The sequence below is a fragment of the Pseudorasbora parva genome, chromosome 18, assembly GCF_024679245.1.
Source record: "Pseudorasbora parva isolate DD20220531a chromosome 18, ASM2467924v1, whole genome shotgun sequence".
Lineage (NCBI taxonomy): Eukaryota > Metazoa > Chordata > Actinopteri > Cypriniformes > Gobionidae > Pseudorasbora > Pseudorasbora parva.
The window spans coordinates 38,135,503-38,156,565 of NC_090189.1; the positions used below are offsets into that span (position 1 = coordinate 38,135,503).

Below are 21,063 nucleotides of genomic sequence, written 5' to 3' on the forward strand. Positions count from 1 at the left end.
ATCAGTGCACGTTTCTTCAGCAGCTGCTAGAGTTATGGCCTTTTTACAACTGGCTCCTTCATTTGTTTCTCCTTCAAGTATCTATTTGATTGCGAAATGCACATTTTGTTCTTCTGTCTTTTATAACTTGAATGTACAGGAAAAAGAAATATACTTTCTACTACTTACAGTGACTGTTACATGCACTTTAGAGGTCTTAGTAAAGCGCCTGTTTGTATTCAACACATGAACAATATTGTACAGTTTATGCTAAATAAACCATGAGAGGAAACATGCTGGGGTCAATTTGTTCTTAAACATTAGCAATACTGCACATATTATTTAAAAATATACTCAGGTACTTAATTACGTGTGTATTTACTTATTAATGAATCGATATCGAAGCTAAAATCAATATCGATTCGAATCGAAGCCTCAAGAATCGAAATAGAATTGAATTGTGAAATTCCCAACAATACCAGCCCTAATGTGAACTTGGCATTAGTTAGGTGTTTTAGTGGTTCAATACTTGGTCCAAATCTATTTTGCAGCCACTTCATTTCTCTAAAATGGAAGTCAAATGATGTGTATCACTTCAGAAACACTGCAGTGTCTTGATATTCTCGAAGGACTCCTTGTACTCTTCAGGGTGTCTGTTTCTAAACTGTCACTAATGACTGTGGTGTAGCAAAGTCAGTGCATGGCCTTATGGGAACGCATTATAGCTGCAGAGTTTATATTTACTACCCTGTCTTTCTGGAGCTGGGGTATTTTTCACACTGGTGGGAATTGGCGGATGTCCACAGGGGTGACTGCAGGGCAGATGGTTAGCTTGATTGTGTACTGATCTAAAGAGACGTTGACGAGAGAGAGACGTGACTATCCATACAGCACTGTTTATGTTGAGCAAACTCCACTGAAGAACGACCTCAGTAACACAACCAGAAGTTCATCCACCTTAACAAGTAGTCCCACCTCAAGGACAATATTTCTGCTTTTGAACCGTCTAGAACGACTGCCGTGTTTGATTATTTTTTTCTTTTGGTTTGCAGAGAAAGGTTTTTGTATACGAGGTGATCTCTGTCCTTTTGACCACGGTAATGACCCTCTGATTGTGGATGACGTCACACTTCCTACCATGATCCCGTTTCCACCACCACCAGGCCTGCCACGGATGCCCATGCCGCCAATGACTGAACCTCCTCCTGGCATGCCCATGCCCCCCCCTCCCCACGGACAGCCCCCGCCTCCAGGCATCTACCCCATGCCAGGTAAGCATCGTTTCGATTTCAGCATGCTAGACTAGGTTTTTCGTGCGTGTGTGTGTGTGTGTGTGTGTGTGTGTGTGTGTGTGTGTGTGTGTGTGTGTGTGTGTGTGTGTGTGTGTGTGTGTGTGTGTGTGTGTGTGTGTGTGTGTGTGCATGTCTCAATCTGCTAAGGGGTAATTAAATGTAAAAAAAATTAAATAATGTATCATCTTTTAATGGACAATTAAAAGTTTGATTATTGCCTTGATCTTTTAACAACTGAGAAGATAGTGATCAAGCTATATTTTTGATCAAAATCACCTGTCAAGCTTATAATTTATATTACATCAGCATGTAAGAGTCAAATTGGACGACTACAGCGACTCATTTCAAGATAAATCTTAGCTCATCTATTACCAAAATTATGGAAAAAAGATCAGTCAAGATGATTGCAAATATTTAAATTGTCAATCAGAATGCGTAGTTTGTGTAAACAAATGTCCGTCAAAACCAGCACATGTTGAGCAATGTTCAGAAACCCGGCAAAGTTTTTAAATTGGATTGGCGTTTATTCTCTTTAGTGTGCAGTATTTTACTCCGTTCCCATATTCTTCCCATTCATTTTCACCAAGTGAAGAACAAATTTATACTGACATTCGTTATGCACAAGGGTGCAGGTTTGGTCTCCGCTTTGGTGGGGACATCCCACCAGGTGTGCCCAGATTATATAGTCTATTATTTATGTTACTGAGTATGGAAATGCACCATAGTTTATTAATACGTCTATTAATTTATGATGCTCTTCAGTTCAAATTAACCAGAACCAAAATAATAATAAAACAAAATACTCTTTCATTTTCAAGTTCGATGTACACGATGTCACTTATCCGTCCACTAGAGGCCGCCTATTAAAAAAAAAGTCATAGTTTGATGACGCCAATTTTAAGTGTAGTATCTTGGGACATGTTGTCTTCATCTCACAGCCGGTGGAAAAGAAGCGGGATAGGACTCGGGCAGAAATCATGTTGATGGATGCGATAGTTAACGTTACTGTAGTATGAAGCAGACCGAGGACGCTGGTTGCCCAAACACACGGCTTGTGAGCACCGGGACTTTTATTATGACGGGACACAGTCACCGGCGCCATTTCCGCTTTTCCGGTAATGAGTATGAGGTAGCGCAGCTCTGTTTATCAAATTAGATACATTTGAGTAAATTGAAAATTATGTTATAACATTATTGTGTCCGTTTGCTCAGTGGCTGCTGTGACACTGGTTCACACTGCTAAGAGTAAAGCACTTCTACCAAATAAAACCGTAAACCGAGAGTAACACCGATATGATGCAATTGACAGGCGTCTCCCTCAGACGCTATACTTAGACGTCCTGGCTCCTTGGTTAAAATAGTAATTTTCTTACAATTTACAAATAGTTTGAAACATTTGGGATATAGTAAGTACTTAAGTGAACCAAATTTATAATACTGGCCTGGTGGTTGTTGGATATTTTACTGCAAAAATCCTACATACTGCACCTTTAATTCTTGTCTGTAAAAAAGTATTTCCATCTCGCATTAACCATTATCTTGACAGCAAATGTTACATTCAGCTGTTGACTTTTAAAAATCATGTTCATTTTTTTTTACCAGGAAAAGATTGCTTTTATCTCTTATAACAAAAATCTTTTTTCTTTTTTTTAAATCTGTTGTTCCATTATTACCCTGTAGCAGATTTTGACTGTATAGGTATAAATTGCTCTAAATGATGGTTGCGTATTTATTTTTTTTCATCTTATGTTAGCATTGTATCTGTTGTATTTATATTGTAGAGCTGCACGATTAATCGTCTTCTTGATTCAAACACCTTCTCAATATTATTCCTAAATGACAATGATTGGCCTGTCTGTTAAACCTTTGACTAGTCTGATCCGCTGATCGAGAGAGAGAGCAGTTATCCTGCATAGCTACAGGGTTGCCAACTCTCACGCATTTGGCGTGACACACACGCTTTCAGGCTCGGTGTCACGCTCTCACGCTGCCCAGCTTAATCTCACGCCAAATTGCCAAACCTGCTTTTTATATTAAACAAAGCTAGGCCTATAGATTTTTTTAATATTATTATTATTATGATTATTATGAAGTCTTAATGCGAAATTCAAACAATAATTAGCATTTTGGCGCTAATTAAAGTCAGAGGCGTTGAAAAGCGGAGTGGCAACATGCTTTCATCTACCGGCGGCGCGTGCAGTCACGTAGTACATGGAGCGCTCAATCAATAGCGCGGTGTCAATGCATTTGAATGGCTTAACACACAACAAACAAGGTACACAACAGTTTCACTCTACAGATGTTTGCTGCAAGTTTTATTAAACAGTACAGCTTAGTGTGCATTGATTATTAAGTCAGCCATATTCACTGGATCGTTTTAGAGTGATAGAGATGCAACATTGTTGACATACATTTTATTCTTATTTAGCCCTCAGGTATTCCTTACTAGTTGGTCAAACTAATACCCATTGATGGTCAAATGTGACCATACACCGTAACTATTTTTCAATCAAATAAGTGTTCTATATTTTAGCTCAATAATTTAATATTTTGAAGAGATCTTTTGGTTGGCTACTAAAAACTACTTGCAATAATTATAGTCAATTAATGACCACTTAAAATATATTTCTTCTAATATTTTTATTATTTATATTTCAATCTGTGTAGTAATTAATGTTAAAATGGAGAATTCTAATTCAAAGAGGTAAATTAGAGTCATTTTGTTGCTTAAAAAATAATAATGTTAATTTGTAATACCATTACCCATTAGGTGCCTTATGGCTCTTTAAAGGGTCATGAAACCCTTCAGCTAAATTTTTGAGATTTTAACAGAGGTATGCGTGTTGAACATCATTGAACATAATGTTAGAATAAATAGACTATACATATATCTAATCTAGTTCTTCAAAAACTAGAATGTTTTCTGGTCTTGCATTTGAATAAATATTTAGATCAAACACTAGATTTCTTTAAATGTGACATTTTAAAACGTTAATATACTTTTATATTTTTAGTGAATAATGATACTTATATAAGCACAAGTGAATATTAATGAATGCGAGCACATAATTTGACCGTTTCAAATAGAAATGTTTCAAATAGTGCTAAAACAAACTAATTTTCCTTATTATGTATATACTACATATGAATTGATACTAAATTAAGTTTGAAATAGGACCCCCCCCTAGTCTCCCCCCCTCCCCTCCGAAAAAAAAAAAATCTCACTCCAACCTGAACATAAAAGTTGGCAACCCTGTAGCTATGAGCGAGTCATTGAATCATTCATTCAAACCGATTCTTTTAAATAATTCATTCGAAGTAATTAAACATTTGTAAAGAGACTGCAGCAATTAACATTGTCAGAACAATTTAAAAACAGTTGTCTGTTCAGAAACGAGGGAGAATCGTGCTGCTCTATTATATTTGTTTCATTATATGATAGTTTTTTGTTGTTGTGTGTTTTAATTGATTTTAAAACTTAAAAGGGTGAATTTTAAGTAATTCCTTCATTTTGAATTATTCATTTTTGAATCAATTAATTTTTCAATCAATAAGCTAATTATGAATGTTACATTTATTTAGTTTTGTTTAATTTGCTTTTATTAAAAATATACCTTTTATATTTAATTTCAATTTTGTTTATGAATAAATTTAAAAAAAGCTAATTTATTTCAGTTTTTTTATTGAATAAATTCCTTTATTTTAATGTTTATCAATCAACATTAAAATCTAACATTATTTTCCTGAAAATAAGTCACACCTGAAGATAAATCACACCAGGCCCAAATTACATTGTTGAGAAATAAAGACATGCATGCCTTTATATTATTATATGCATTACATATGTTTAAGTCATTGAGAAGTAATGTAAAATATCTGTAAATAAATGTTCACATTTACAAACATTGCAAACACTACAAACATGTATTTTAGTTTCCTTTACTCCACAACCAGTCCTTAAAATTGAACGGTTTTCAGAACAGGAATGAAAAATAAGTATAAAGCAAACATAAATTATCATGGCATTCATTATAAAAGCCAAGCCTAAAGAAATGTATTTAAAGTGATACTGAAACGGCCAGCAAAAGCACTGTTCAAATGAACTTGGGCTCACTTACCCCTCTTATTTGGCGCTAATCCAAAATGTATGCACATTACATGCACACATTACACAAGTAGCTTGGAATATAAGACCCTGCACATTTAATATGACACAAAAATGTGACTTATCTTCTAGAAAATATGGTAACTTCATTTAATTTGTTGGTTTTTACGAATATTATTTGTAAAATTATGCTAAATCTCGACAGTGACATGTTAACTCGAAAAGATTGTCCTAAAGTGCAAGAGTTAGCTGTTAGTGTGGCTGAGTTTGCTCTTGTCTTGTTTTAGGGCCTCCTCTAATCCCAGCTACTGGGATAGACACTCCACCCCACTCCAGAACCAGCACCTCTTCCCCTTTGGCCCTGCCTGGAGTGGGACCGCCTCCTCCTCCTCCACCACCACCACCACCACCTCTTTCCTCTTCTTCCTCCTCTTCTGCCTCTCTCCACCCTCAATACACTCTCTCTGAATGTAAGCCACTGCGCTTCTCTCTTCTCAGCTTGAGCAGTGGTGCTTAAAGCATGCTGTCTATATGTGTGTGTCGCTAAGGGGTCACGTCATATTTCTGGTTTTGACGCACAGATACTCAAGCTAATGTTTCTCCTGTCCATCTGAAATGGATTTGAATTTAAATCATCAGTGTGATTTACACAATAAGCGGCCTCAGGGAAGAAAGTCTGAGCCCTTTAAAGAAAGCAGTTGATAAACTAAGCCTCTTTCCTGTCTGTTGGTGGTGGTTCTGGTCTTGTCGTGTGTTCATCTTTTAGTAGGGCTTTATTGGTACATGTATTAGTATTTCAGTACGGCACTTTCAGTTCGGTGCACGTGTACAATATTGTTAACTTTGTACATTAATGATGCGTACACAACTGAAAAATAACAGGACTTGGAGTGAGCTGCTTCCGGATTAGAGCACGATCCAGCTTGTCAAACACGAGACTTGCTTTATGTTAAGAACTTCAAACTAAATCATAAACCTACCCTGCGGAATCAGGTCAGAAAATGGAATTTACTGTAGAACGCAGAATTTTACGGAATTTCTCAAATGTTTGATGAATAAATAAAAAGCAGGTCAGTAAACTTAAAGGGTTACTTCAGCGATTAGCATATGGCTTTGTATCAGTAGAAACCCTGGAGAATATTCAAATTATTGTGCTTTCCCCCCTCATATCTCCCTGAGACGAGAGATTTATGCATTTTATTTCTGGAAAAATTCCTCCTATGATGCAAAATGACGATTTTTGCATCATAGGAGGAATGTTTGCCCAGAGGCTAAAGACTACAGCCAGCAGAGGGAGCTATTTCCGCATTTTTTGAATCTGCGCATGGGGGATGGGAGATAACACTCAGCTGGCAGGGAGAGCTCAGCTTGCAGACAGGATCATTTAAACGGAGCTATGGTGAGCAATGTAAGTCTTTTAACATCTCAAATTCATTTCTATGAAAGTTAAGCTTGCAAAGGCATGAACTGAAACGTGTGCCAGACTGAACTCCTGTGTGAATGTATGCCGCGAATGTAGTTGTGATTACCTCAGCTCTCATCACTCGTGCAGTTAGTGCTCAGGGCTGTGACACTCGCGCGGTGACTCACTCATTATATTGAACAGACACGTTCAGTTTTTAATTGTAGTGTCTTCTAACTCAGTCACAGTAATGAAGTTGGTGGTGTTGGGAATGGCCTCACAGGGCAGCGAAGCATTCTGGGAATTGTAGTCTTTCATCCCCATGGGACAAAAATACATTTTCTGTCTTTTCTCAGTCTAGAAGACACCAAATTCAAAAATAATTTCACATTTCTACTACATTGATGACCCAGTTTAAATACAGATTCATCTTCCCAGCGCTGAAGTACCCCTTTAAATCAAATCGTGATATAGACTGGTGTCTGTGAATATTAAAACGCAGGAAGACTGTCTCTGTGTGAATGAATGGTCTCATTTCCCACACACACTGAAACATGCTTCGTGACGCACAGTTTTCGGCCTCTGCCGCCTCACTATGAAGACGAGTGCATGAATCCGCTCTGAGAGCTACGTTGTGAGCACTTCATCATTTAGTTTGAGAAAAAAATATAATCATATCATAAACCACACAGAAACTCAAAGATCTTCATGGCAACCGGTCAAAATAAAAGTTTGGTTTAACTTGAAGAAATTGTGTTAGAAATTTGTTACTGTTGTACGGTAGAATTAAGCTACATCTCAATGTCATAATAATAATACTAACACCTATAATAATAATAATAATAATTATTATTATAATACAAATAAAAAAAATAACAAATGAGCTATAGTTAACTTTTTTTTTAATTATTCCATGTTTTAATTTTAACAGTAAAGCTCTGATGTGCAGCGCTTTGTTTGACAAAAAAAGGTTTAATTTCATATGACTAAAAAAATGAAATAAATGTGTATGCCTTTATATGACTGCCAGAAAAATTGAAATACACAACACTTAATTACTGGGGTAAAAATAAAAAATCTCATTATTTTGAACATGCTTTTTGATGAAACATTTATTTAATTAAACTGTTAAAATGGAATCCAGAAACCTAAAACGGAATTTGGTAAAAAAAAAAAAATAAAAAAAAAAATTGAGAAGAAAAATAAAATGTATATCATAGGCCATAAACGTGTAATTATTGTTAAACATAATTTTTACATTTAATACAAATTTCAAAATAAAACGGGTTTCATAGGGCCCTATTTAATGCGCTAGACACGCATTTACCTCAACGGACGATTGTATGCTTATCTGTAAACGTTACAAATTCACACAAGTATTTCAATCTCGCATAAACGCTTAAAACACTTAAAAAGTCTATTCTTATTTGGTTCAGTAAACCAAAAACAAATAGAGTTAGGTTATTTATTCTGAGTATGTCATTATTTTTTGAAGTTGTAAAAACAACAAAGATGGAGAAAATACCATTTCATTTTTTCTACTTTAAAATGTAATGTGTAATTAAATGTTACGTGCAGTTTCTTTGTAACTATTTGTGAAAACTGATAGCAATTTCTGTGTGAAAATAATTTCAAAGCCATTTTGTCCCCAGTGTAGGATATCAGGGATGTTTATTTCTGAGGCTGCAGTGACAGACTCTGGCCATGTAGATGTGCTGCTGTTGCATTTTACACTCAGAGCTTATGGATGAATCCTGTAAATAACAGTCTCAGTAACAAAGAGAATTCAGTTCTCTCAAACATGTGCTAAATGTTTAATTAATCAAGGGGAAAGAACCTTCATGTAGTGTTTTTATCCTCTGCATGTGCTTTAACATGTCTTTGTTCTGTCACATACAGACAGCTATGACCCTGAGGCCTATAACCCAGAATCCCCGGCGCTGACCGGGCCAGGCAGAGCTCAGTACCGCCATTTCATCCCTCGCATCCAGACGCAGAGACCCAACCTCATCGGCCTTACCTCTGGTGACGGACAGAACTCACGAGGTATCAGATGTAAAATATCAGTTCCAACCAAACAAATGGCTATTTTGTGTGAGAATTTGACATTTATTCATAATGACAACATCTGTTTGAACTTGGTGTTGAACTATTTGATTGTGTTTTTAGCAGCTAACATAGTGATTCAGACGGAGCCATCTGTCCCGAGTGTGTCGAGCAGCGAGATGAGGTACGGCTCTGAGCAGGAAAACAGGAAGAGGTGCCTGCCGTCTGCAGACGGCCCACAGGCCAAAAAACCCTGGATGGACAAGTGAGTAATGAGCGACTCAAGCTGTTATAGATCTTATTTTGCAATCTTTTTAAGAAAGTATATGAGCTGTAGTATTTTAAAAATTCCCCACATATGTGGTGTGTTACACTTTTGAATTTGTATTATTATACTTTAATTATAATTGTATTCAATGGACCCTTTTCACAGACTGATGCGTTTCCACAGGGCTGCGTTATCAACCTAGCAAATCTAGTTTTCAATATTTTCATTAAAAAAACTATACTTTGTGCAATATTACCTTGGCTAAATAAAAAAAGAAATAATAAATGGTTATTTCACCCAAAAATGTAATTGATGTCATTAACTCCTCACCCTAATGTTGTTCCACACCCGTAAGACCTCCGTTCATCTTCAGAACACAGTTTAAGATATTTTATATTTAGACAGAGAGATTCTGTCTCTCCATTAAAAATGTATGCACAGTATACTGTCCCTTTACAGAAGGACCAGAAAGGGAATAAAAACATCATCAAAGTAGTTCATATGTGACATCAGTTAGTTAGTTAGTTAGAATCTCTTGAAGCATTGAAAATACATTTTGGTCCCAAAATAACAAAAACTATGACTTTATTCTGCATTGTCTTCTCTTCCGGGTTTGTTTTCAATCCTCAAACAAAGATTTGATCAATTAAAAATCAGTGTATTGATTCATGATTCGTATCGCCAGTGTCACGTGATTTCAGCAGTTTGACACGATCCAAATCTTGAATCGATTCAATTATTTTCGATGATTCAAGAGATTCTATTTAACTCACTTATGACACATATGGACTACTTTGATGATGTTTTTATTACCTTTCTGGTCCTTCTGAAAAAGCAAAAGGGAAAATGTTTAGATGAAGACAATTTTTATTTATTTTTTTTGCTGTTGGACCAAATATGAATACAAAAAGTATATTTGCTGCTGTCTCCCATTCACTGCTATAGACGTTTACACGACTATGATGACTTCCACTTCTGAGAACCCTGGAAATGTGAAAAGCGTCCATTATTGATTATTATGCTAATTATTATGATTATTATTTCCATTTTTAATGCAGCATTTTTAATGTATTAATTGATGCTAAAATCTTGGAACACTGCTCCCTTGGTAACTTTTAATCATGAATACAATCGAATATTTTACACACATACGGTGTACTATTACTATTTTTTTATATTTTTATAAAGTCCCTTATGCTCATCAAGCCTGCATTTATTTGAACACAGTAATTTTATATTTGAATATAGGTTTCAGAAATAAATTATTTTAAATGTGTGAGAATATTTTCAAGATTATTTGATGAATAAAAAGTAAAAAAGAACAGCATTTATTTAAACAGCTTTTATGATCTTTTCTAACAATATACACCACTGTTAAAAAGTTTGGGGTATTTCTTTTTTCTTTTTCTGAAAGAAAATTATTTTACAGAACGTATACTCAAATAAAAAACCTTTTAATTTGTAATATTTCACAATGTTTTTTTCTTCCCTGTATTTGATCAAATAAATGCAGGGTTGATGAGCAGAGGAGACTACCTTCAAAAACTTTTGACTGGTACTGTATATTATATATTCAATTATAAATTATATTTACTGAATTTACTTTATTATAAATGTATTCAATTATGGATCATTATGCTATTTAGTACCTTTATTCTGAAATCTTTGTATTGTTAAATGTTCATTAATAACTATACATTTTAATTACATTATTTTTAGTGTCTATTAACAAATATTGATCTCTTGGAACACAAAGGAAACTACAATGGTACAGATGGATGTCCTTATTGATAGGATATAAGGGTGTCTTGTCTGTTTTACAGGCAAAATTTCAATAACCAGCATAAACCCACCTTCCCGAAAAAGATTTATTATGTCAACACCAAACTAGAGGTCCGCAAAATCCCCCGGGAGCTCAACAACATCACCAAACTCAATGAGCACTTCAGCAAGTTTGGAACCATAGTCAACATTCAGGTAAACATTCTGTGTGTGTGTGTGTGTGTGTGTGTATATATATATATATATATATATATATATATATATATATATATATATATATATATATATATATATATATATATATATATATATATATATATATATATTAGAAAACATTTTTATTCAGAAACATGTTTATGTGGAATATTTTGGAACGAGTCACCTGAACGTACAGTGCATCCGGAATGTATTCACAACTCTTCACTTTTTCCACATTTTGTTATAGCCTTATCCAATTATTTTCTCAAAATTCAAAAAACAATACACAATAATGACAACATAAAAAAAAATTGAAATCTTTGAAAATTTCTTTTTTTTTAAATCACATGTACTGTACATAAGTATTCACAGCCTTGCCTTGACACACAATTGATCTCGGGGGCATCCTGCTTCCACTGATCATCCTTGAGATGTTTCTACAGCTTGATTGGATTCCACCTGTGGTAAATTCAGTTGATTGGACATGATTTGGAAAGGCACACACCTGTCTATATAAGGTCCCACAGCTAACAGTGCATGTCAGAGCACAACCCAAGCCATGACGTCCAAGGAATTGTCTGTAGATCTCCGAGACAGGATTGTATCGAGACACAGATCTGGGGATGGGTACAGAAACATTTCCCAAGATCCCAATGAGGACAGTGGCCTCCATCTTCCATAAATGGAAGAGGTTTGGAACCTAAAGAGCTGGCCACCCGGCCAAACTGAGCTATCGAGCAAGAAGGATGTAAGTCAGGAAGGTGACCAAGAACCTTATAGCGTTTCTCTGTAGAGTGAGGAAAACCAACCAGAAGAACAACCATCTCTGCAGAACTTCACCAACATGCCTATATAGTAGAGTGGCCAGATGGAAGCTACTCCTCAGTGAAAAGCTGCCTAGAGTTTGCCAAAAAGGCACCTGAAGGACTCTCAGACCATGAGAAAATAAATACCCAAAGATAAACTCTTTGGCCTGAATGGCAGGTGTCATGTCTGGAGGAAAACGCACCGCTCATCACCAGGCCAATACAATCCCTATAGTTAAGCATGGTGGTGGCAGCATCATGTTGTGGGGATGTTTTTCAGCAGCAGGAACTGGGAGACTAGTAAGATTGTAGGGAAACATGAATGCAGCAATGTGCAGAGACATCCTTTATGAAAACCTGCTTCAGCGCTCTCTGAACCACAGACTGGGGTGAAGGTTCATCTTCCAACAGGACAACGACCCTAAGCACACAGCCAAGATAACAATGGAGTGGCTATGGGACAACTCTGTGAATGTCCTTGAGTGGCCCAGCCAGAGCCAAGGCTTGAACACGATTGAACATCTTTGGAGAGATCTGAAAATGGCTGTGCTCTGACGCTCCCCATCCAACCTGATGGAGCTTGAGAGGTCCTGCAAAGTGCTAGGCTTTTAGCACCATACTCAAAAAGACATAAGGCTGTAATTGGTGCCAAACGTGCTTCAACAAAGTATCGAGATAAGGCTGTGAATATTTGTTTTTCTTCTTTTTAAAAAAAAATAAAAAATACATTTGCAAAGATTTCAAACAAACTTTTCACAATTTCACTATTATTGGGTATTGTTTGTAGAATTTTGAGGAAAATAATGAATTGAATACATTTTGGAATTAAGGCTGTTACATAACAACAGTGAAAAAGTGAAGCGCTGTGAATACTTTCCGGATGCACTGTATATTACATTTTCTATCTTGTCAAGTTGAAATGTTTTATATAATTATTTTAGAATTTATGGATTGTGATTATTGACCTTGTCTTTGCCAAATAGCTTGATGCTAACATGCTGTTAAAAATGTAATAAACTGTATAGATTAGATTACGAACTATCATTTTAAATTGTATTTATGTCATGTAATGCATTTGTTATACTGGTCAATGAGTGTAGTTGTAGTGATTGATTGAGTGTTGAAGTAAAACTGCATGCTTTATTGTCATTTCCACAGGTGGTGTTTGGAGGCGACCCAGAGGCGGCATTGATCCAATATACAGCTAATGACGAGGCTCGGAGGGCCATCTCCAGCACAGAAGCCGTTCTGAATAACCGCTTCATCAGAGTCTACTGGCATAGAGAGGCCACATCCAACACACAGGAGCAGGGACTCAGTCAGAACACAAACCCTGGCCAACAACAGCCCACAGCACACAAGGTCTGGAAGGAGTGTCTGATGCTATTTCATTATGGTGCTCTTCTAAAATTTGGAGAATGAGCTCTTACCACCCAGCTCTACTATTTATAGTTCCCTTTTTTCTAATAGAAAAGTTTTTAAGAGACTGTTCACTCAAAAAGGATTGATGATATCCATACTGTGACTGACTGTTCATCCATAGATGACATATTTGACTAAATTATATTTTGTCCGCAGGTCATTAATAAGCAGCACCCTGCAGCATCTTACGTGCTGAATAATACCTTCCCCAAACACCAGACTGCCACAGGAGCCACGGGCATCATGGGCAGCACTGAACCTACCAGCCCGAGCCAAGAACCATCAGTGGTAAAAGAAACGCATACATTTTTGCACACATCTATTTAGAGTAGGGCTGCATTATATTAGACATTTTTTGTCTGAATTATATATTGCGATATGAAAATAATTTCACCAGATGATTTGAATAGCTCTATTTGTAAAGAATGAATAATTATTGGTGATGGTGAAAAAAGATGGAAATGAAATAAGCGTTGCTTTTTTCCCTGTTAGGCCTAAATCTAGCAATATTCAGGTACAGAAATGGAAAAATCAAATGTAAAATAACACATCATAGTCTTCACTGTATAAATTAAATTAAATGAATGCAATGTATCATTGTTAAATATACAAAAGTGATTTTCTCTTTTGTTGTTTGATTAATATTGGTGACACAAACAACTGCGTGTTTATTAGGCTGCTGTCAGTGGTCTGAATGCATGGATCCCTTAATTCGGAGTGAATACACTCACCTAAAGGATTATTAGGAGCACCATTACACAACTTATGCTGTGTTTGACCCCCGAACTGACGTAATTCTACGTGGCTTTGTTTAAACAAGGTGCTGAAAGCATTCTTTAGAAATGTTGGCCCATATTGATAGGATAGCATCTTGCAGTTGATGGAGATTTGTGGGATGAACATCCAGGGCACGAAGCTCCCGTTCCACCACATCCCAAAGATGCTCTATTGGGTTGAGATCTGGTGACTGTGGGGGCCATTTTAGTACAGTGAACTCATTGTCATGTTCAAGAAACCAATTTGAAATGATTCAAGCTTTGTAATATGGTGCATTATCCTGCTGGAAGTAGCCATCAGAGGATGGGTATATGGTGGTTATAAAGGGATGGACATGGTCAGAAACAATGCTCAGGTAGGCCGTGGCATTTAAACGATGCCCAATTGGCACTAAGGGGCCTAAAGTGTGCCAAGAAAGCATCCCCCACACCATTACACCACCACCACCAGCAGCCAGCACAGTGGTAACAAGGCATGATGGTCCATGTTCTCATTCTGTTTATGCCAAATTCTGACTCTACCATCTGAATGTCTCAACAGAAATTGAGACTCATCAGACCAGGCAACGTTTTTCCAGTCTTCAACTGTCTTTTTTTGGTGAGCTTGTGCAAATTGTAGCCTCTTTTTCCTATTTGTAGTGGAGATGAGTGGTACCCAGTGGGGTCTTCTGCTGTTGTAACCCATCCGCCACAAGGTTGTGCGTGTTGTGGCTTCACAAATGCTTTGCTGCATACCTCGGTTGTAGCGAGTGGTTATTTCAGTCAAAGTTGCTCTTCTATCAGCTTGAATCAGTCGGCCCATTCTCCTCTGACCTCTAGCATCAACAAGGCATTTTCGCCCACAGGACTGCCGCATACTGGATGTTTTTTTCCCTTTTCACACCATTCTTTGTAAACCCTAGAAATGGTTGTGTGTGAAAATCCCAGTAACTGAGCAGATTGTGAAATACTCAGACCGGCCCGTCTGGCACCAACAACCATGCCACGCTCAAAATTGCTTAAATGACCTTTCTTTCCCATTCTGACATTCAGTTTGGAGTTCAGGAGATCGTCTTGACCAGGATCTCACCCTTAAATGCATGGAAGCAACTGCCTTGTTATTGGTTGATTAGATAATTGCATTTATGAGAAATTGAACCGGTGTTCCTAATAATCCTTTAGGTGAGTGTATATGAGCAATATCACACTTGTAGTTGTGCAATTTGAAATTAGAACACGTTAAATGAGTGTACACACACCGGCAGCAGCATTCAGCGCCTGTCCGCGGCCACTAAGGAAGTTGATTAAAATTCTACCGCACCACAGAGCGCTTTCGTGCAGCTCATTTGTCAGTCAATTCAAAACTGAGCTTGCGGTGCGAGTCAGGTGGCGGTGTGAGATCCTGAGGCGCGGGGCTAAGCTTTGCGTCCTTCACCCCCTTTAGGCACAATCGGCTTCAGAACGTGCCTGTAAACACACTCAAAGTGTTCTTTTCCTCTCTAGGCAGGTATTTTTTTTAGGGTATTTATCAAAATGTTCTTTTATATATTTGTGTGATGTTCTGTATTTCGATCGCGGCTTTAACATGTTATGAGAAAACGGTTTATGAATGTTTATCCGCCACATTACCTTTTAGGCTATTTAACGTTAAACCTAAATAAGAAAGCCATTGTCAGTTCGTCTGTCAGTTGGCAGGCAGTTTTGGTCGCTTTATTAAAATTTGTTTCTGTGTGCAGTGTGTAAAGGAAAATAAAAATAGTTTTACCCTTCTGCTGACAAGTGTCGTGCCCCTCCCAACCCATTCACACACACATAGATGATTCAACTATCGGTCGACCATAGAGAGATTCGACAATTCTGATTCGAATGTCTAAATCCTTAGTCGAGGACAGCCCTAGTGTTTATACAACGGTTCCACGGCACAAGTGTGTAAATAAATCAGCAACAACCACAAAGTGTCTTTAAAAGCACTCTATTATGAGAACTAATTCCTTCCACCATGGATTTAAAATCTCAAGTTGTCAGTTTGCAACATTTGAGCCCAAACCTTTGTGTGTGTGTGTCTATATATTAAAAAATCACATAAACATGGAATATATGTTAAAATTGCTTGAATTTCTCTGTTTTACAAGGGTTTGACGCCACCCTCGAATTTACCGAAGGGTCCGTTCTCACGCACTGTGTTGAAAACCGCATCCAAGTCGTTAGGAAAAACGGGCAAAGCGCTGGAAGCTCAGGAGGTTCTGAAAAAGAAGCAGGTCAGTATTTCCTTTCTCCTCCTCACCGCTGTAATCTGATAGCAGCAGATCCACCTACTAGGATGGCACTGTCTGGAATTTACTTATGAGTGAGCTAACATGACCTCTGACCTCTGGCCTTCAGGAGGCGTTGAAACTACAGCAAGACATGAGGAAGAAGAAACAAGAAATGCTTGAAAAACAGATCGAATGTCAGAAGGTAGGAAGGATTACTCAAGTAAAATAAATATATACAGTATGTACCACCAGGTTAATGTTTGAACACACACACACATTTTTAAAATTATTTAGTCATTACTGTAAATTCAAATTTTCAATTCAAATCACATTATATATTACCGTGGCTGATATTTGGCCGTTTTTTCAGTTTGGCCCACAAGGGGAGAAGCCAGTCAGTAAAACCACTCACACTGCTTGTATATTGTGGTCTTTTAATGCTTATGATGATTCATTCTCAGGAAGTAGAACTGAAATTACATTCATTACAAGATGATTAGTTAAAACATTACAAAATTCACCTGCAGACTAATTTTCCTGTGATGAACATTGTCATTAAGGATTTATTAAAAATATTGGGCAAAATTCTCATCTCGTTCTCATGAACTCAATCTCGGGGCTTGTCTCGTGAGCTGTCTCTCGTCAAACCCCTAATATATAATATAATGTAATAACCAACTTATGTACATTATGTATAATATCACATGCCTGCAGGGGGCGCCAATTGCCTGGAGATTGTTACACTTTACATCATACTCAAATCCTTGTTTAAATATATAAACCAGTCTGAGACGCTGGACCAAATGCGTAACCTGCACGTACGTCAATAAAGCGTCACTCTTCACTAACCTGTAATCTGCAGCGCAGATACATTTATTTAACTGAATGGCAGCCTTTGGTATTTCCACAATAGTAGTATGCTATATTATGAATTTTTGTTTTGTTTTTAATGTGTAGCCTTAAAAAACTGTCTAATAATCAGGGTTCCCACGGGTCGTTAAAATCCAATATATGTGAAAACTGTTACAATATCTTACAAGGTAACATGATGTAACCTTGCTCACACTTGAAATGTGTCCCCAAATTAAGTTCTTGAATATGAGGATATTGGACCTGGACAGTCATTGAATTTGAAGTTAACCAAGATGTGGAAACCCTGATTAATGCAGTTCACATCCGTAGAATGCGTCACTTTTGGTATTTTGCCGTTAATCGTTTCAACACGGGTACAATTTTTTCAGTCGAGCACTTGAAATTGATCAAGGAATCATGACAGCTCTAAAGTTATCGTGCGTGTGCTGATTCAATCTTGGTTGAATGATGTGATATAAAAAGTGTGTAATAGAACTGCTAGTGGTTGTGTACAGGCAGTCTAATGGACCTAAATCTGAACCACCTTCTGCAGGTGCTGATAAACCGCCTGGAAAAGAACAGAGGGATGAAGCCAGAGGAGAGGGCAAACATCATGAAGACTCTTAAAGAACTGACAGGAAAGATCTCTCAGCTGAAGAATGAAATCAGCCCGACCGCACAAGCTACTGCCAACACGCCACAATCAAAGTCAAAAACTGATGTAAGACCATTCATTTATAGCTGGTGTAATTGTTACAAGTAGCTTCTGGTAGCACAGCACAGGTCGTAGTCTAAAATATGTTATTTTTGTTTAAAATGTAGAATCTAGTTACATCAATTTTAGTTTAAAAGATCTTATTGAATTTAAGTATAACATCTTTTTTATCTCTAGGCACAGAAAGAGTTACTTGACGCAGAGTTGGACTTCCATAAGAAGTTGACGTCAGGAGAAGACACAACAGACCTGAAGAGGAGGCTGGGTCAGTTACAGGTGGAGGTAAGCGGACATTTTCTGTCACTGATCTTCGGCCAGTTGCATAAACATAGCCATTATGTTAAGATATTTTATATTTAGTCCGAGAGCGTATCTGAGACTAGGCACACTATACTGTCCATGTCCAGAAAGGGAATAAAAACATCATCAAAGTAGTCCATATGTGACATCAGTTAGTTAGTTCGAATCTCTTGAAGCATCGAAAATACATTTTGGTCCAAAAATAACCCAAACTACGACTTTATTCTGCATTGTCATGTTTCCGCGTTTGTTTTCAAACCTCAAATAAAGATTCAAGCGGTTGTGAATCAGCGTACCTGAATCATGAATCAATAAGCTGATCCACAACCGCTTGAATTTGACTCCTTAAAATTACTTTTTTTTTCCACCTTTTACCTTATTAAATGTAATCTTTTATGTAAAATTCATAATGTATATTTATAAATTGAGTTACATTAATAAGATACAATCTGGTAGAATAAGTTACCAATCAAATGAAATCAGTATCAACAACATTCCTCTTTGCACTGCAGAGGTGGCATAGGACAACCAAAAGGTGGCATTTCGGTATATTTAAAGTGTTTAATGAGGCTCCGAAGTGAATGCATTTAAATTCATGATAACAGTGTTATGAGATTTTTTAAATAGAAACTTTTGAATATAGAAATATTAAATGATTTAAATAACTGAAATTTATACTTTAAAAATGAGGGGCCGCCATTAGGGGGCGGCAACAGCAAGTCACTGTCTTTGACACTGAATCATTCAGTCAATTGCCCAGTTGGGGACACCTAAATTTCAGCTATATTACTGATCTGCCTGCATTGACGCTCGGGGTTGCACCGACTAATCGACTAGTCGACCTTAATGCTCTGTCATGACGCTTTAAGCTTGACAACAGGATAAAAAATTTCCTGACACGCAGGCTCTGTTTTGAACAGTTAACAATGACAAATAAATGCATACTCCGTGAGCTATCCACAAGACAAGTTTGATTACCATCTGGATGCTCAAAATTGATTGGGAGAATGCAGGCTTATTGTACACGTAAGTTAATCATCACGCTAAACTGCGTACTGCATTGGAACGCGCACGCACACACACACACACACACACACACATAGCCTGATCACGCGGAGATCGCACGCGCCTCAAAACCATTCAGTAGCGCAGAAATGTATTGTCAAGACTGTTCTGTGATTTATCAATAAAATAGCTTAGAAACTGAAAAGTTCTAGCATATATTTCTTGATAACTAAAACTCACAGCTTCACTATCAGTAGAGAGATGATGGCAGGTAGAATTAATTCACACACAATCACTCACTAATGCATTCATATACATGTAATCTTTATTGTGCTACTTTATCTGTATCTTATTCAGAACGAGCAGAAATCTGTGAGAAATATAATGACCATAAGACAAAAGAACTGATACAAAAGCTGTTATGTAGGTCCAATAACCTTATGAGCAGCGCTGTGTCATATGCCAAAGCTGTCCAGTGCACAAGAAGACCCGAGTTCGAGTCTCAGCTCGAGGCTCATGGTTATTTGTTTAGTAATGAGGTCATCAGCGACTAGTCGACCTCGACTCGACTTTCATCACATAAATGTCGACTTTAAAAAAATGGAAGTCGTTCAACCCCTAATTGACTCTATATAATAATTGAAATTAACTGGATAACATCACCGTTTTCACCAGAGCAGCTGTACAGCCGAATCAAATTCTGTTGCATTTTTTTCCTGTCATCACTGTGAAGCTGCTTTATAACAATTGGACTTGTAAAATAAAGGTGACTTGACTTCATGTTTATTGAATTGTTGTCTGAAATCAAAATTACAATTACTTTTTTTTTTTTTATTCACTATTTATTCACTGCTCCGCTGCAAAAACATGTTCTCGCTCCACGCTGTCCAGAGTGTAAACTCTGTTTGGCCAGTATGCTGCTGGTTTAAGCTGAGGATGCACCAGTGTAGAGGCGGGCCTGATCGGGTCGCACTGCTGCTCCTAAATCCTTTTCATAGTCCTTTTCACTGAAATAGTCATACTGTAGCGCCCTGGGTTATGAAAATATACAAAACATAACATTTTACATAACATAAAATAAAACATTGTACATTTAAAATAATGTATTCTTTTAAATTTTGACCTCTCAACTTTTTATAGTACCAACAATATCCCCATTACCTGACAGGCATAACTGAAGTAGCGATAGATGTGTGGCCCTCATATCATCCTAAAACGGGACGGACTTTCCAAAACAGTTGCAGATGGGTCGATTATTTGGGAGGCTTGTTTTAAAATATTCAATACTTTTTTAATTCTGCTTGGTCCCAGATAAAACGTCATATGTGCTAGTTGCGAAGACACCATACTTATTTGCAGCTTTTTTATTACCTAAGCAAAAGATACTGATGTACCCAACCTGAACCAGCATAATCCATTTCATTCAAACACAGTCTCACACTCAGCCCTAACATTAGCGTTCCTAAAACAAGTGCGACAACAGAAACATCACGGCTGGAACAGGGCTTAAATTAGCTGGTGTGAAATATGCATGTCATTACACTTCATCTCTTGCACATTTAACTCAGAGCACTTCCCAAACCCCAAGGAGCAGTCCCAAAACAACACGCATCCCTCTCCTCACGCTCATGCTTTTCATTCCATTAAAGTTTGAGCAGTTCCCATGTAAAGAAATGAGAGAAAGATTGAGGGAAGACAATTAATGGACGAAACTACACTGGGTGTAAGACTGTCCAGGGCATGAAAGAGAAATGATCTGCATTTGGTGTGGCTTTTGTCACTCTTTGGCTTTTCATTTTTTAATCTGAACTCAGGGTAGAGGTTAGGCAAGTTTCAAGGTCTTTTTTGAAGTTTAGAAGAGCTCAATATTCCCATTCCTCT

At 37.2% G+C, this 21,063-nt stretch overlaps 1 protein-coding gene across 7 annotated transcripts in view; it reads left to right on the forward strand.

Annotated features, from left to right (window-relative positions):
- rbm27 (RNA binding motif protein 27) overlaps positions 1 to 21,063 on the forward strand; it is a 50,482-nt gene that overhangs the window by 20,979 nt on the left and 8,440 nt on the right. For 3 of the 7 annotated variants that reach the window (XM_067423185.1, XM_067423188.1, XM_067423187.1), the window contains exons 7-18: positions 1,032 to 1,250; positions 5,664 to 5,846; positions 8,678 to 8,824; positions 8,948 to 9,089; positions 10,606 to 10,647; positions 10,916 to 11,069; positions 13,037 to 13,240; positions 13,457 to 13,588; positions 16,188 to 16,313; positions 16,438 to 16,512; positions 17,716 to 17,883; positions 18,055 to 18,159. In XM_067423185.1, the coding sequence (XP_067279286.1) occupies positions 1,032 to 1,250; positions 5,664 to 5,846; positions 8,678 to 8,824; positions 8,948 to 9,089; positions 10,606 to 10,647; positions 10,916 to 11,069; positions 13,037 to 13,240; positions 13,457 to 13,588; positions 16,188 to 16,313; positions 16,438 to 16,512; positions 17,716 to 17,883; positions 18,055 to 18,159 (1,697 nt within the window). The remainder of the gene's footprint in view (positions 1 to 1,031; positions 1,251 to 5,663; positions 5,847 to 8,677; positions 8,825 to 8,947; positions 9,090 to 10,605; positions 10,648 to 10,915; positions 11,070 to 13,036; positions 13,241 to 13,456; positions 13,589 to 16,187; positions 16,314 to 16,437; positions 16,513 to 17,715; positions 17,884 to 18,054; positions 18,160 to 21,063) is intronic. The other 4 variants (XM_067423189.1, XM_067423190.1, XM_067423186.1 and 1 more) reach the window with 3 other exon arrangements.